This window comes from Agelaius phoeniceus, chromosome 2 (assembly GCF_051311805.1).
Source record: "Agelaius phoeniceus isolate bAgePho1 chromosome 2, bAgePho1.hap1, whole genome shotgun sequence".
Classification (NCBI taxonomy): domain Eukaryota; kingdom Metazoa; phylum Chordata; class Aves; order Passeriformes; family Icteridae; genus Agelaius; species Agelaius phoeniceus.
In genome coordinates this window covers 117,682,324-117,699,674 of record NC_135266.1, presented here as the reverse complement: position 1 = coordinate 117,699,674, position 17,351 = coordinate 117,682,324, and the positions used below count along the sequence as shown (strand labels likewise).

The following is a 17,351-nucleotide window of genomic DNA, read 5'->3' as shown; positions in this document are numbered from 1 at the left end:
CATGGCCCTGGAATGCCAGGAGCCATCCTGCTGTTGTGGAACTGACTCCCTCTATTCCAGCCCTTTCCTGACTCTGGAAAATCACATATTCTGGAACTAAATCTAGCTGATACCGCACACTGGCAGCAGAAGCCTTAAGGTGGGAAGGAACATGTTTGATTTCCTAGTCAGTTTATTGAGGTTTTCACAGTGAAATGCAAGAAAACAACCCCAGCTAGCTTTTAAATAGCATCAGCTACACCAGAACCAATGCCCAAATAGGTACCATCTCATATCAGCCAATTTTTATATCAGTCTTTGGTGTAAAAAAAAGTGGAAATGTAGGAAAATGTGCCCTTCTGACCTGCATCCTTCTGCAGAACAAATGCCACCACCCTGGACTGCAGCTTCAGGGAGCAGAACAGCTGCTGATGGTCTTTATAAAGTTATTTTCACTTTAGAGCAGGACCTACTTGGAATCTTGGTCGGTACAGATGGAAAACTGGCCAGTAAGAATTTGATCCAATCCCATGCCTCAGCCTGCTGCCTCCAGATAAGGCTGTTTTAAGTGAAAAGTGGTGCTTTTTGAATCAGGCCTTACCTGGCTGCTGCCTGCAAACCAGCTGCCCTGTGTATTTGTACAGAAAGAGAAACAGCTTGAGCAGTTATTCCAGCTGCTGTTTTCAGGCATCGCTGGTACCTCACACTCACATCGAGCAAACCTGGATTAATGAAACAAAGGAAGGAAAGAAACACTCACCCCTTAATGCACATACATCCAACACACTCAATATTCAGCTATAACTATTAATACAAAACCTCCTCTATCAATGAGCATTTTCCTGAAAAGATAACTCCACAAATCCACTGGGACTGGCGGCGCAAGCGGCTGCGCTGCAGCTGGGAGGCCGCAGTGTCGCCCTCCTGTGGCCAAACCGCAGCACTGCAAGATAAGGCCCGCCGTGTCGCCCTCCTGTGGCCAAACCGCAGCACTGCAAGGCAAGGCCCGCAGTGTCGCCCTCCTGTGGCCAAACCGCAGCACTGCAAGGCAAGGCCCGCAGTGTCGCCCTCCTGTGGCCAAACCGCAGCACTGCAAGGCAAGGCCCGCAGTGTCGCCCTCCTGTGGACAAACCGCAGCACTGCAAGGCAAGGCCCGCACTGGACATATTTTATGAAAAATAAAATATCGCCTGTCACGGACATATTTTATGAAAAATCCTTTCATTAGGATTTTTTCTCCTGAGAAACTGAGAGGCCTCAAACTAAATGTGAACAATGGTTATCTGCTGCTGTGGAATGCAACAGGTGGATCTTTGATTGGTCCATGTTGGTTGTTTCTAATTAATGGCCAATCACAGTCCAGCTGTCTCAGACCCTCTGGTCAGCCACAAGATTTTGTTATCATTCCATTCCTTTCTATTCCTAGCTGGCCTTCTGATGATATCCTTTCTTCTATTTTTTTAGTGTAGTTTTAATATATAATTTTCTTTTAATATAAATAATAAAACAATAAATAAGAAAATAATAAATCAGCTTTCTGAAACATGCAGTCAAGATCCTCATCTCTTCCCTTGTCCTGGGAAGAGACAGGGAAGGTCTTCACCCCTGTGAAGACCACCACAGTCGCCCTCCTGTGGCCGCACCCTGGTACTGCAGGCAGCGAGGCCGCAGTGTCGCCCTCCTGTGGCCAACTCCAAACACTGCAAGCCTGGGGGCCGACCCTCAATTTTTTGACAGTTTGAGGATTTCCCCTGATTTTTTACTCATTATGGTGTTAGTGAAAGCTAGGAGGAAAACCACTCCTGGTTGGTTTCAATTGCCAATGCAAATCCATATTTTTATTTGCCTTGGAGGCAAACAAACTTTTATAGAATTTGACAGAATTTTAAACAGAATCAAAACTAGTTTGGCTGGGAAAGACCCATAAAATCATTCCTCCAGCACTGCCAAGGCTACCACTCCTCCCTGTCCCTAAGTGCCACATCCACACGCCTGTTAAATCCTGCCAGGGACGGGGATTCCACCATGGCCTAGGGCAGCCTGTGCCAGGACTGGACAGCCCTTTAGGGGAAGAAATTTTCCCTAATATCAAACCTAAATCTCCCTGGCACAACTTGAGGCCATTTCCTCTGTCCTTTGCTAACACACCATCAAATACTCTTGTGCTGCTCAGAGGTTTCCTCAACTGAACCTGGCTTTACCACCTGAAGTGAAAGCCCACCAGCCCTGCTCACCTGAAGACCGCAGATGAAATTCCTCTGAGGAATCACTCCGGGGGACCAAGGGAAGGGTAAAAGTTTGAATCCCTATTTCTTCACGGTGCTGCAGAGTCACCATGGCACAGAGCCGTGACAAAGGCAGGGCCCCCTTGGCAACCAGCTGGTCTCTGACATTTGGGTAATAATATCTGGTAGGACACAAAAAACCAGCATCAACATTTCTCTCAAACTGCACAGAAGTCAACTCTGAGTGTCTTCAAAGCTTAATTAGCCTCCCCAGCTAAGGGAGAAAAATAAAAATGTATTTCCACTGAAGAAAAGAATCATTAAGTGCTTAAGCAGATAATGCTACAAACACATACTTGCACTAGAGTCCTAACAAGTCAACAAGCAAGAACTCCACCAAAAGCTGGCATCCCAAAGAAAAACAAGGGAAGGATCTGTCACCAAATATTCTCTGCTATCACTTCTCATTAATAAATGAAAATACCTCTCTTGCAGAACAGATTTGAGGTACCAGATTGTGAGTATAAAAAAATGACTCTAAACCTTTTCCTTAGTGCATTACTTGGCTTCAGCTTCATCCTAAAACAAATTTAGGCACTGTATCTTACAAACAGCTCATAGTAATTCTTATGTGACTTTGCAAATTTTAAAAAGCCTGACTTGTTTACTGCAGAATGAACAGATTATTATCTTTTTCCAAAGCTATTTGTCTTCATGGCTTCTGCTCTCCATTACTAATAATTAGCTTCCGTAGCCAAAGAAGCATTATGAATTTACAAAACACTTTTTATTATCTCTCTTGTACTCAGTGATTTGTATGAGGGAAAAGAGCAACTCCAGCACAATGAAATTATACTTTCAGGGTGCTATTAAGCAAAATTTAGATGTGTCAAGCATTTAAACTACTTTTAGATTGTTATGCTGACTAAAAGATAGAAGAAAGCAAACTATTAAAACATACTTTTTAAGTTCTAAAAAAATGGAGTAATGGACTCTTGGTGGGGAATAAGGCTCACAGGTTTTAAGTGCAGATAGTCATCACTAAATGTTGATGAACTTACCTTTTTTTTTAATCTATTATTAAATAATATTATGGAATATCCATTCCAGAGCCAGAGACCTTCCAAGATCAGATGTACCTCGATCAGTATTTGCTACCTACAAATAATAGGACATTGTTCTGTACCTGCACCAGACTTCAAACTGGATTCCTCCTGCTGCTGCTCCTGGAGACATAAATGCACTGACCAGGAGCCTCTGGACTGGGACATCAGCAGGAACCAACAGGGAATGATGATGTTCATCATTAAAGATGGGATCAGGGACACACAGAGTGGTAGCTGTTCTAAATGGCTTTAATGTGATGCCTAGAAGTCAAGCAGAACTGGTTAAAAATGGTTGGAATTGCAGCTTTCAACTTTTTCCTGCTTGCAGTCCTTCAGGAGGTAGGACCCATGGACAGGGAGTGAAATCCTCCTGGGACAAGGCTTGCTCTTCTGAGCTTCACTTCACAAAGTGTGGATTTACAAGCAATCCATGCAGCCCCATGTCCCTGTGAGCCACAGAAATCCCACAGCACTTTCTGTGGAACACTTTTACTGCCTGTCATTCCTCAGTGGTGATGCAAAGCACACAACACTCTGTTCTCTCCTAAAATTACAACTATTTAAATATTCTTTTATAATCTGAAAAATGGTGGATTTAGATCGGATATTGGGAAGAAATTCCTCCCAATAGGAAGGTGAGGCCCTGGCACAGGTTGCCAGAGAAGCTGGAGCTGCCCCTGGATCCCTGGAAGTGCCCAAGGCGAGGTTGGATGGGGCTTGGAGCACCCTGGGACAGTGGAAGGTGTCCCTGCCATGGCAGGGGTGGGAATGGATGGGACTTAAGGTCCCTTCCCATCTAAACCATTCTGTTAATTCTAGTGATCCAAACCAAGCAACTCTTCTGTTGGTGGATCCATGAAAATCAGAGAATTGTTATGGCTGGAAAAGGCCTCCAAGATCATCAAATCCAGCTGCTAACCCAGCCCTGCCATGGCCACCCAGTACATCATGTATCCAAGTGCCACATCCAAGCACTTTCTGAACATTTCCAGGGATGGTGACTCCACCACTGCCCTGGCCAGCTGTGCCAGGGCTTGCTGACCCTGCTGATGAAGACATTTTCCCTGAGATTCAACTTAAACCTCCCTCAGCTTGACCTGGGGCCGTTTCCTCTTGTCCTGTCCCTTGCTGCCTGGGAGCAGAGCCCAGCCCTCACCTGGCTGCACTCTCCGGTCAGGGAGTTTATTTTGGAGAGCAAATCAGGCACCCCAAAAGGCTTGTGCATGTAAAGCCCTTGCTGAATTTCACTGTGTACAATCTCCCTGCAGACCCATTTGCTGGACCAGCAGGCACAGCCCTCTAGCACCTTTCACAGAAGGTACCATGGGAAGAGATTTGGAATGAGGTCTCTTTTTTCCACTGGGAACTTGCCACCAGGCTCAGACAAACAAGGCTTTGAATCCAGTGACACAGCCCAAGCCCAGCTTTTCCAAGAAAACGAGCACTGGCTGCTTGAAAGCTCAGGAAAACGTGTCCCCTCTTACTCAGGCAGAGGGAACACAACTAAATGATATTTAATTGAAGCAATGCTCTAAATAAGGGACAGCTATGGGACAAACTTACCATGCTCACTCAGTCCAGGCCCTTGCAGTGCACCAGAGCCAGCCTCCTGAACTGGGAAATAGTACTGGATGTAGCAGTCAGCCTCTCCCCAGAGCGTGGACTGCAGGGCACTGAGCCCCTTCACACTCTCCACGTGGATCTCAAACACGTGCTCCATCAGGTCTTCCCCTCCTGGATCCAACTGCTAACAATCAAAAGGGGAAGCCACATGAAAGGATGACTTTAGGAATCTGGGAACATTCCAACAAGCTGCCCAGGGAAGTGGTTGAGTCATCCCTGGAGGTACTTAAAGGCCACGTGAATGTGACATTTGGGGACATGGTTTAATGGTTTAACCCCTTGGCAGGGCTGGGTTACTGGCTGGATTCAGTGAGCATAGAGGTCTTTTCCAATCTAAACAATTACATGTGATAAGGATCTAAGAAGCCTGAGATGGGAGACAGAAAAATTATCTACCATTTTCCTCCTAAAGTTTACAGAAACATTGCAAGTCTGAAAGAATTTTTTTTTTCTTGCAAAGTACATAAAATGCACAAAAGTTCCCACCTATCCAACTGCAAGGTAGTGGCAAAAGCTCCACAATAAGGCTGTGAGAATTAAGATTTTCTATAATTTTGCTGGTTGTTTGTTTTTCTTTTTACTGGACTTGTGAAGATAGAAACAGTGGACATGCAAGGCAATAAAAACGGCATAAAGTCAAGACTGGTGAGAGCAAACTGGTAAAAAAAAGAGTATAAACAACATAATTCTGTGTACAACTTGCCAAATATTAAAAAAAACTTGGCTCCAGCTCCAAGAAGAGATTGGGGATCACTCATGTGTTAATGAACCCACTGGTAAAAGCCTTCTGACATATCCTGAACAGGGAGAACGGGGTGTACTGTACTGTACTGTACCAGTGTGGGCTGTGCAGCCGGCTGGTCCAGAGAGTGGGCAGGACGCTGTGTGGCTGCAGGCACCACTCCCTGCTCGGATTTGAGCCTCTGCAGGGCCACGATCTGCTCAGCTGAGCCCATGGCCAGGGTGACCCTGAGGCTGCCGCGGGTGCTGCCCGTGAAAACGTCCACCACGGGCACGGGGCCATCCACAGCCACCACCGGGTACTGGGCCTGCAGGAGCAGGCGGGAGACCTCGGGATCCCTGCAGAACAGTCCCAGAACAGACAAGAAAGGCCCAGCGTGAGCGTGAGCCACCTGAGCAGGGACAGCATCACACAGAACACGCTGCAGATGGGATTCTCAAAGCTGACAAAAACCAGTCTATCCCCACTCCTCTGAAATTTGCCTCACACCCCATCCTCACCCAGCAGAGATCCATGAGCTGCTGGGTGCAAGGAGTTACTTCCAGCAATGACAAAGGACAATTTCCCAAAACCTAACAGCACCTTAGCTGGGAGCCAGCCTAGAGACCTATGACTGAAGAGATGAATGGGAACAAGACTCCCATTAACACCCTCTAGCCATATGATACTTTCATGATTATAGTGATGTGCCTTTGGGCATGGAAGAAAAGAAGGAACGGTGACAGTCTCCCAGAAAGGTGCAAAAATCTCCAATCATACACTGAAGTTATTCAAGGCCATGTTGGATGGGGCTGGAAGCAACGTGGTTGAGAGGAAGGTGCCAGTGCCACTGGATGGGCTTTAAGGTCCTTCCCAAGCCAAACCATTCTGGGATTCTAAGACACACAGAAATAAACGGCAGTGGCTTACTAAAAAAAATGATACAAATGACACAATAATAACTAACAAATAGTGGCCAGTCAGCTCCAGCACCACCTGGTTTCCACATGCCACTAGGTCTGACCAAAATAAAAGGAACAAATCCTTTGCATTAGGGAGAATTTCTTCTGTCCAGTATTTCCAGCAATTTAAACTGTTTTAAGCAAGGACATTACTTAACTGAACAGAAAGCCAATAGATTAAACCCAGAAAGAAAAAAGAACTCTGGAGAATCCCTTCAGATAAGAACACAATTAAATTATGAAGGTTTTGGAGACTTTCTGACACGCAGCATCCCTATGGCAGGGCAAAAATGCCTTTTGCTATGGGGTGTAACTAAGAACCCTCCCACACAACCCCCACACACCACCACTGACTCTTTTCTCTAAGCTTCACCCAGGATATTTCCCAACCCAATAAAAAATGGGGGAAAAAACAAGTTTACTTGAACGAGATGTAAAACTGATGCAGAGGGAGTTTCACCAATCCCAGCAATTTGTCACAGCCAGGGCTTCCCAGCTTGTTCCATGCTTCAATAATCATGACATTGTTCTTCAGCCGCTCCAAGTGTTTGGGGGTCAATGAAAAAGGCATCACCTGAAAGGTTTGAGGCAGAATTAGCACACAGAATACATTGGAAATCATTGGCTAAGTACAGAGCATTCTGGTGAATCTACTATATTCTGGTCTAGAAAACTGTGCTTTTTAGAGACACAAGTTAAAAATCAAGTGTGCATTCAACAGCGCCAAGCAGAGATGTTTCTATGTATAGAAAGGTAACTTAGGCAGGGGATGTGTTTGCCAGTGGGGCATGCCCCAGGTCCATGGGTGGGCAGGGGAGAACAAGTCGCTTGCCTGAGTGAAATGGAAGGCAGGCTGTCCCGTGCCCCAGACGACGCAGGATCTCGCTGCCTGCTCGGTGCTGAGCAGTTTGCAGTTCAGGTACACGTTGCAGGAGCCGGGGAGCGCGGAGCCGGGGGCAGCGAAGTCCTTTCCGTCGGGCACCATCAGGAGCACGTGCAGCAGCGAGCCCCGGGGCCCAGCTGGGACCACGCCTGTCCCCTGGCGCGTGTCCCCCCCGGCCGCCGGCCGCTCCTCGGGGCTCCTTGGGCGGCAGAGGGGGATTTGTGCACCGTCCCCCCAGCCCCTGCCGGGCTCCTGCAGGCCCCGCTGGGCAGCTGGGGCCGGGCGCCTGCCTGCGCCTGCCCGGGCACTGGGGCTGGCCACGAGCTGCAGGGACACCTGCAAGGCAAGGCACAGCTGGCCAGATGTGCCACATCCGGAAACAAGGCGTAACTCGGGAAAACACATCCCGCCTTTGGCTCCAGAACCCACCCCACGGCATTAGGGTGGCTGCAAGCTGCAGCTTTTGCTGTAAAATAAACTACACGTGGCTTTAACAAATAAAGTCCAGGCTGGAGTGCAAAACCATGCAATTACAGATGGATTATTGAATGGTCTGGGTTGGAAGGGACCTTAAAGCTCACCCCATTCTTAACCCCTCACCTGCTGATACAGAGAGCTGCTTATCCTCAGAACTGTCAAACCCTTCAAACTGTTAGTGCCTCTCAGTCAGAGGCTGAGCACACTGGTAGAAACTGTGGCTGGAGAAGGTAATTCCTGAAGTGACAAGGACAAGGAGGACCAAGCCTCCATGGCAGGAGAGACCTCAGCTCTTGCCACATGCGAAGGAGCCAAAGCTCCAAGCCCTGAACATGTGCCACTCAAAATTTGCCTGTAGTTTCTGTATTCAAGTCCTAGCTTAATGACAACACTCCCAGACATGCAGGAATCTCAAAATATTTCTCCAAAACCCTAAGGAATAAAAAAGGGGTTAATATTATTTTATACAGGTCTTGCAAACCTTTGTGTCTGAGACCTGGTAAACTGAAACAAAGAGAGAAAAGAGGAGTTAAAAATAAGAGTGTGCAGCCAAAATTAGCGACGACTCAAGGCAGAGATGGTAAAACACATACCTTTAGTGGCCCAACTTGTGTGTGATCTCCCTCTTTTTCCACAGGTATGTCCCAGCTGACACTGAGCAACTCAGCCTCAATCACCCTGCGGAGCTGAAGTGCTGCTGAGCCAATGGCCACAGCCTGAGGGTAGGCAAAGAGTTAATTTTGCATGATCTCTATCAGATTTGAGGAGTTTTTGGGGAAAAAAAAAAAAGCTTTCCGGCTCCCACTCCCACTGTCAGTTGTACCAACAGGAATTTGGGAAATCTCCTTTACTTCCAATTCCAGATTAATGCAAAAATTGAATAACCTAAATCCTAGTAAACGAGCACAATTTCCATATTGAAAGATGCAATTTACTCCCCTATTAAAAGGAAAACAGGTATCCTTGGTGCTGATTAAAACAACATAAGCTGAGTTAACCCCCCTCACCATCTTCATCACAGGCAGATGGCTATGCAAATAATCTCATCAGACAGAAATATAGACATATATACCTTTTCCCCCCCAAAATGCACAAGTTACAGCTGCTTTTCACAGCTTAAACAACGGTCTTAAAGATGAGGGGAGTACAATTCCTTTTGCTTGCCAGTCTCAGCCTCAGAAAAGCCTTTAATGAAGTGACAGGGGTGACAAGGCTGGAACAGTGAACGGCCCTGGCCCCAAGGTTGCCAGAGCTGCAGAAGTGTTGGGCCAGCACTCCCAGGGATGCACAGGGTGGGACTGCTGGGGTGCCTGTGCCGTGGGTGCCCAGAACATTCTGTGATCCTGTGAAGCCTGAGCAGCAATCAGTGCAATGTCATTTCCCCCCTAACATCTGACTGCCTGCACTGAGTGCCTGTGGGAAGTGGGAATGCAAAGAATCCCTCTGCTTTTCAATACACAAAGAAGGAACAACTTGCAGTAAATACCTTTTTCTGCGTGCTTTTTCTCATGTAGATTTTGAAAGCCAGGTCAGAGCCCCACCAGTGCTCCATCATCCTTCCCCCCAGCCACACAGGGAACACAGACTGCTGCTGGAACTTCACCACTGCAACAAATATCCAATATCACCTGATATAAACCAACTTTCTCCTGTAGACTGCTCTGTCACAAACACGATCATTTAATTCTGCACTGTTCATTAACACCAATAAAGTAAACTGGCTTTCATTTTTGAAGGCCAGCAAACAGCAGGAGGCCAGCAGGACAAAATGAAGATTATGAATTCATAAATAATTAATTAAAAATAATTAATAAATTATTAAATACATGAATACAAACCAACATTGTAACAGCATTTAAAGACTTCGGGTGACACCAAGTCTCTGTATGCAGTAAGAGCTGCCCCTCCTCAGTGGGAGAACCCTGCCTCATCTTAACTAACAGAGTTCAAGAGGGCTCTTGAGGGAGCCAAAGCTGAGCTGCAAGACAAATCACAGCCTCAGGAGAACAGGAGGGTCTGCAAGCAGAGACAGACCCGCATTCAGTCTGGAAAGGAGTACAAGTACAGTAACAGTGTTCACAAAGGAGAAGGAAGTGTTCTTGTGATGACAAAAATGCAGGTTACACCTAAGGAAATGTCCAACTGGAGGCCCAGCTCTTCCCCACCTTGTCTGGGGTGGCTGTGGAACCTTCCCCATCAGGCATATTTAATAAAGGACATAAACAACTCTCAGGACGGATAATGCTGCAGTGGGTTTACTTGAAGTCTTCTTCAAATTATTTTCTGTTTTACCATCTATTTTTCTAGGTCCCAAAGAGCTGGACTGCACACAAGGCAAAGGCCAGGAGGATGGATGAGTTTTGGATTCCAAAGGCTGCATCACAAAAGTTCAGAAGAACCAGATGTTTCCTCTGGCCACAAATGGGGAATATACAAGAGAACGCAAAGCTTCTCAAGTGCCACTCAGACAGATGCAAAGCCAATGAATGGCCACATGGGAGAGGCATTTGAAAGCCACCCTGGCACTCCAGTTTCTGGGAAGACTGGGCAGGGAGCACCTTGCTCATCCAGCATTCTCTGCTCAGTGGCACAGAAACAGAAATTGTTCTCAGGGACACAAACACTGGTGGTGACTCTCAGCACAAGGATAAATGTCTGCTGATTTGAGCACAGGACTGGGGATTCCCTGGATCCAGCAGATTATGTGAGCTATTGGAGACAGTACGTGACACACTTTCACACCTGGGGAATTACTTATTTGGGCTGTAAGTATCTCTGATTTTTCTAAAAGTACTTGATCATCCTCCCACTATTGCAGGAAGTTTTTATTGCTTTATGTTCAAAAGAAGGAATGGCCTTTCTAACTTGCTCTTTCCCTAGGAAAAGAAATTTGAAAATCCCACTATGAATAATTCTTGGAAGAAAAAAAATAAAATTAAAAACTCACTTGGCTTCCTTCTCCCTGAGAGGATCATTCCCCCACCTGCAGCACAGCAACTAACCATACTGTGATTTTCAGGCAGCAAAGGAAATACGTGGAAAACGCTACTAAATAATTTCCAAAGAGATGGAGTCAACAGAACTAAATCTAAGGGGGGAAAATGATGCTCTTACCATCATGTGTGATTTTACTTGAGGCCACTCGAATTGCTTCTGTTGCTATGGAGACCTGTCCTTTTCCATCCTTGGAGACCCTCACGGGAAAGTGGTACTCCACAAAGAAGGTGCTGTGAATAAAGAAGTGGCAGGGTGACCACAATCCACCAAGAATCTGACCTGAGCCCATGAAACTCAGCACAGGAGGCAAGTTCCAGATTCACAGCTGGCTGTAACACTTCTTTTTAGGGTAACTGAAACTCCTGCTCTATTAATTCCTTCCAGTGATTATCTGTGTGCCAGATCCTGCTCCAATCAGCCCCCTTTTGTTTCCAGTGTACTGAACATCTGCAGCTCCCCAAAACCCTGGCAAAGGCACAGCCTGAAGCGAGCCCACATCAGGATAGATCAGTCACACCTCTAACTTTCCCAAGTTATTGTATCCCAACCAATTCCCAAGCTGGAGATTTGTTGGGATACGATTTCCTCAGAGGAGCAGAAGCCTCAGAAGCCTGGAGACCTTGGGGAAGCTGCACTACTCAGGAGAGCTCAGGGAGAGCTGCCCTGAAGGCAAACAGCAAACAAAGCAGGAAGAAACAACCCCCCCTTACCACTTGTGGACAGATGTGGGCCGTGGAGGCTTCCCCAGCAAACCTTTCCTCCTGGGGGAGGCCTGCAGGCTCTCAGGAGGGATTTTCAGGCTCTCTATGGTGACTCTGGCCAGGTGTATTCGCTGCAGCAATGCCAACCTGTCTGCACCCAAGGCTGTGAGAGGAGCCATTTCTCTGGGCTCTTCTGGAGCAGCAGGGGGAGAGCAGCTGGAGACACAGAAATGAGGGTCAGGACTGCAGAAACGTCCCTGACGTGGCCAGAATGAAGGGGGAATTGTAGCTTGGCGGGATGCTACTTAAAAAGCTTCCCAAGGTTCACTAAAACATACATTTAAAAAATATTTTTACAACAAATTTGGTGGTCTCTGTAATTGTAACAAAAATCTTACAATATCTGGCGTCCATAACTGAAAAAAAAACCAACCCAGAAAGTGCATGTTCCACATTGCTGATCTGAAAAAAATCTTATTCTAACTCTTCAAAAATAAAAGCTTCATTTAATGCCATGTACAAAAGCAGGGAGATGATACAGTTATAGACAAGGACAAGTCTGCTGCAGAGGAACAGCAACAGGATTTTTGTCATAGTTTTAAATCTCGTTTGTGTCCTTTGCAAGACTTGATTTTGTGTTTGGTTCCTCTGGGGATAAGAATTTTACCTGATGTAAAAACAGTAGTGTTAGTCAGAAAAATAATCAGAAATAATTGTTTGGAGCAAAAATGGAAAAAAATATAGTAACAAAACCTTTACATTAAGTGTATTGTACAAGATAAGGTTGATAACTAAACTGTTTTACTGGTTCCATATGAAAAAAAAAAAGGGAATGCAGTTTAGATGAGGGAAAACAAAAGTCACTGATGTAACTACCTGGGTTTAGTTTCTGTCACATTCTGATCAAAGGCATGAAAATCCTTCTGTGGATCCACTGGAGCTGCTTTTTTGAGAGTTTCTGTCTTGGATGATTTTTTTGGGGATTTAACATCATCATCATCACTGAGGAAATCGCTCAAACTGGAATCAGATTTCTAAAGCAGAAATAATGCACACAAATAAGAAGTTAATTGTCATTGTACAGAGAGTCCCATAAGGGTCACAACACATAAATGGAAAACAACTTGTGCATTGCATCAACTGAAACAATTAAAATGCTATCAAAATTTCAGGGATTTAAAAAAAAAGTCTCCCTGGACAGCTTCAATGGCAGCAATTTCCAAACTCAACGCTTGACTTTGTAGTCATAACAATATTCTTTTAATAATAATAATTTCAAGCAATGCACACACAGGTACTCACAAGCATTTGTATGATACTTAATGCTTATCCAGCTGTAAAATACTGAAATCTGTGGTTTTTCTGCTCATGCCAACCTCCTGCCCTGCACATTAGGGAAGGCCCGTTTTCCTTACAGATGTGCACCTACAGGAGCTGTGTAGAACAGCCTCTCCAGCAGGCTCTGGTCGTAGTGGGGATCCCCCAGCTCGCTGTCGTGCGCCTCGCTGCCAAGGGACAGGGAATCCCACAGGGCTCGGTCCCAAAGCTGCTCCGGGGAGAGATCAGCGCTGTGGGTAAAGAGAGAGAAACACTCCTGGGTGCCAGCCTTGTGCAGGCAGGCCCCAAGGGACGTGGACAGTGTTCCAGCCTGGAGCTGGGCCATGCTGGCTCCAGCCAGGGGCAGCCTGGGCGAGAGCAGATCCCTGCAGATCCCTCAGTGAGGGACAGCCTGGGTGGGAGCAGATCTCTGCAGATCCCTCAGTGAGGGACAGCCTGGGCGAGAGCAGATCCCTGCAGATCCCTCAGTGAGGGACAGCCTGGGCAAGAGCAGATCCCTGCAGATCCCTCAGTGAGGGACAGCCTGGGCGAGAGCAGATCCCTCAGTGAGGGACAGCCTGGGCGAGAGCAGATCCCTGCAGATCCCTCAGTGAGGGACAGCCTGGGCGAGAGCAGATCCCTGCAGATCCCTCAGTGAGGGACAGCCTGGGCGAGAGCAGATCCCTGCAGATCCCTCAGTGAGGGACAGCCTGGGTGGGAGCAGATCTCTGCAGATCACTCGGCCCAACCCCTCTCACAGGGAATGAAATGCAAATAGAAAGGTGTCCAGCTGGATTCTGGGTGTCTTGGAAGCTGCAGATTCCACAACCTCTTTGGGCAACCGACTCCAGACCTTGATGATTTTCATTGTGAAACATACCTATGAATATCAACCTCTAATTTTTACTCTTCACTACATTGTAACTTCTGGAATGCTTTAAGATACCAGTGATACCTAAGGACACTTTACTTTGATTAAAAAAAACCCCTCCAAGGTATACCTGAGTAGGTGCAAATGCAAATATCTTTAGACATAAGCTAGGGTTAGTTTGGCTTAAGGATTTTCTTAAGAATTTTCTTAATTTTCTTTATTAAAATAATTCTATGATCTGCAACACTACAGTGTTATCCACTGATAAAACACAGGGAAAAAATAAGTGCAGGGCACAAGAAACATGAGCCATAAATTCTGAACCATGTCTGACCCAGAAGCTGTGTCTTCAGGGTGCAGATGTCGACACCATGGAAGCATCATTTATGCTCTGCTACACAAAATGAGAGGAAAAGGTCCATTTAATAGCTACAGTTTCTTATTAGTTTTAATTTACAGAGTGTTTCCTCTCCCAAGAAACAAGGTATTTGCTTTATGTGCTTACTTTACGTAACATTTTAGGCCACAACACTTACAACTATTCAGTAACTTAATTTTATGAACGATTGTGGTTAACCTTTCTGACATCACTTCCACACACCAAGTGGCTTGCAGCTGTCCAGGTTGTCATGCATTAAAGCTGGGCTATAAAACACCTCCATCACTTGCACACAGGTCACTGGTTACATTCCCAAAAATGGGAATGTAACCCATTTTGTGGGTTACAAGGGTCAAGAGACATTTTAAAAATGGTCAGATGAGGACAATTTTGCAGAAGTCTCCAGCGCATCACACTCACCTGCCCAACAGTAACTGGATTGCTCTTTCTTCAAGAGAGTTTAGGTCAAACTGCTGACCTGAAACTTCAGAGCCAAGGTGATGGGGATCCCCAGGAGTGGGCACAAAGCTGGACTTCAGGCCTCTTGGGCTCCTGGGTAACAGCAGTGGAAGCACAGACAGCAGAAAAAGGAAAAACATAAACACATTAAGGCATGCTCAAGATGAATCCATTAATCGGTCTATCCATTTTTTTCTGTGAAGTCCAAAATAATCTACTTTAACACAAATGCAAATAGTTTGTGCAGAAAGAAATGAAATTGAGCTTGCAAGAGCATCACTGACTGTCAAAGACAATGGCATTGCCTTCTAGTTATCACAGAACAACAGGCAATATTCATATTTTTCCAGAGGGAAACCAAGAAATCTAAATTTCTTTTCTCCTAGGAAAAAACCATGCATTTAGGTCATCAATTACTTACACTTTTCTGAAAAAGTTTTTTGTGATGCAGTGCCATTTCACTGGCACTGTCTTGCACTACTCTTATTCCCTACCAAAATGTAATATTTCCTTGACAAATAACTTAGAACTAAATACAAATATTCTAAGAAATGAAATTAAAATCAAATACTTATATCAAGGCTCACTACATGAAGATTAAAACGAATTCACAAAATTTAGGCATTTATTCACAGGTAGAAATTAACTTCCCATTTGAATGATGTGCTGCTTTCACCCTAAATGAATCCTCAAACACATCCTGTGAATCTCAGTATCTACAGTTTTTGGATAAAGCCTCACAATTTATGGCTTGGAGCTTGAATGTCACCTCCCCCAGTCCAAACTCACTTTGTTGGTGCTTGGAAATCGTCTCTCTCTATAAAATGAGAGATTTTATTCAGTTCAATCTCCATGTCTGGGCTGGACTTCATTGCAGAAACAACCATGGCATCACGGAGTTTACTGCCCTGATCCAAGAGAGCTGGGAAACAGGCAGAGGGATTAATTTCAGCATTCAAATGCATTCTAAAAGCCATGTGGAGACACAATCAGTGTGTCAGCTACAGTCAAGAAACTTGTTTTCTGCTGTTGGAAAGAGATCTTGAGGCACTGGGGGTTAAACATGTTTGATACACCAGCAAACAGCTGAGCTGGGAGTGAGCAGGGTGCTCCTCCATCAGTCTCCCACCCCGCTGCACAAGGAATTGTCTGCACACACAGGCTCAGGTACTGAAGGGCCTTATTAGGATAATTCAGGGAAGAGCGGATTGCCACTTCAGGATGTCTAACTTCTGTTCTTTTCTGTAAATATGGAACTCCAAAGACAGCACACATGGAAACGTGCCCTACTCCAATGCTGGGAAAGCCTTTCTGGATTGATGCAGCAAGAGGGAGCCAAGTCTCTCTTTCCCTTCAGAAAACCTGACAGATATTCAGAAACGCAGACAGGCAGAGGCAAGAGCATCTGCAGTGAAAGGAGGAAGATGAGGCAGGCTGCACAGACCTGAGAGCAGGTCTTCTGTAGCTGGGCTGTGCACGGAGAGCATCCGTGCGCTGCCCCTGGGAAGCGCTCTGGGATCGCTGCTGGCGGGGAACGACGGGGGCTGATCCTCAGGGCTCGCTTTCACACCTTCTTCTGGCAAAATCACGTGGGGATGAGGGGCAGGAAAGGTGAACTTCATGTTTTCAGAGCTCTCTTGGTACAGCAAAGGGTCCTTTCCTCTAGGGAAAAACGAAACTGTATTTCAGTGACAGCTCCAGAGGGTGGGTAAAGGGATTCAGAACTCTGGAAATTCTCCAAAAGGAAATGGGACATGTTATTTTAATGATTCCTCACCTGCCACTGAGACCACCAGGGACCCACCCAAGCTGCAAATACAAGTTTTTATTTAAAAAAAGCTTTTTAAAGGGTCTTTTTTACAAGAGTGTGTTGTGACAGGACAAGAGGGAACAGATGCCCACTCACTGCCAGAGGGTAGGTTTAGATCAGATATCAGGAGAAAGTTCCTTGCTGGAGCACAGTGAGACTCTGGCACAGGTTACCCAGAGAAGCTGTGGCTGCCTCATCCATGTCCAAGGCCAGGCTGGATGTGGCTTGGAGCAATCTGGGATAGTGGAAGGTGTTCTGGCAGCAGGGCTGAAATGAGATGAGCCTTAAGATCCCTTCCAGCCCAAATGATTTGGTTATTTGGTGATTTGAGGCACCTCTTGTGTGGTCTTGCATGACTTGAACTAAGCCAACCTAAGAAGCAAGTTTCTACCAGACAAGAAATTGTTCCCTGTCCCCCCTCAACATCTTGGATTTCATACAAAATGTATGTTTGAAAAGATCAAGCATCCCATAACTCACAAGTGTACTACCACCACTTAAAAATTCTGTGTGCACTGCAAAATAAACCACAGTTTTGTCATGAGGAAAACAGAAAAAAGGGTACCTAGGAGATGTGGCTTTGCTGTTGTCAACAGAGTCCTGTTCAACAGGCCCCTGGGCTGGAGCAGGAGGCTGGCACGTGCTGCTTTCCTGGGCAGCAGCAGCAGCACCTGAACCTCCCTGTGTGGCTGGCACGCAGCTGCTGGTGTCATACAGCTCTGGCAGAGGCTCTAGAACCAGCGACACCTGGGACACAAGATGGGGAAATATTACTAAATATTACCTTGTTCTTTTCCTATCTAAGTGCAGTAAACACTGTAATCAAATCCACCTGCTGTGC

General features: G+C 45.9%; 1 protein-coding gene and 1 long non-coding RNA gene across 2 annotated transcripts in view; one reads left to right on the top strand and one right to left on the bottom strand.

Annotated features, from left to right (window-relative positions):
• Window positions 1–17,351, top strand: part of LOC129117577 (uncharacterized) — a 444,593-nt gene that overhangs the window by 35,123 nt on the left and 392,119 nt on the right. The gene's annotated exons all lie outside the window — the stretch shown is intronic.
• The window catches only part of C2CD3 (C2 domain containing 3 centriole elongation regulator), a 37,094-nt gene that overhangs the window by 18,000 nt on the left and 1,743 nt on the right, over window positions 1–17,351 (bottom strand). The window contains exons 4-20 of the mRNA XM_077174637.1: window positions 17,076–17,257; window positions 16,145–16,362; window positions 15,490–15,622; window positions 14,662–14,793; window positions 13,104–13,242; window positions 12,551–12,708; window positions 11,684–11,890; window positions 11,091–11,203; window positions 9,463–9,581; window positions 8,570–8,692; window positions 7,449–7,835; window positions 7,039–7,190; window positions 5,770–6,013; window positions 4,874–5,057; window positions 3,391–3,571; window positions 2,214–2,386; window positions 581–701 (exon numbers count right to left, since the gene is read on the bottom strand). Of these exons, the coding sequence (XP_077030752.1) occupies window positions 581–701; window positions 2,214–2,386; window positions 3,391–3,571; window positions 4,874–5,057; window positions 5,770–6,013; window positions 7,039–7,190; window positions 7,449–7,835; window positions 8,570–8,692; window positions 9,463–9,581; window positions 11,091–11,203; window positions 11,684–11,890; window positions 12,551–12,708; window positions 13,104–13,242; window positions 14,662–14,793; window positions 15,490–15,622; window positions 16,145–16,362; window positions 17,076–17,257 (2,966 nt within the window). The remainder of the gene's footprint in view (window positions 1–580; window positions 702–2,213; window positions 2,387–3,390; window positions 3,572–4,873; window positions 5,058–5,769; window positions 6,014–7,038; window positions 7,191–7,448; window positions 7,836–8,569; window positions 8,693–9,462; window positions 9,582–11,090; window positions 11,204–11,683; window positions 11,891–12,550; window positions 12,709–13,103; window positions 13,243–14,661; window positions 14,794–15,489; window positions 15,623–16,144; window positions 16,363–17,075; window positions 17,258–17,351) is intronic.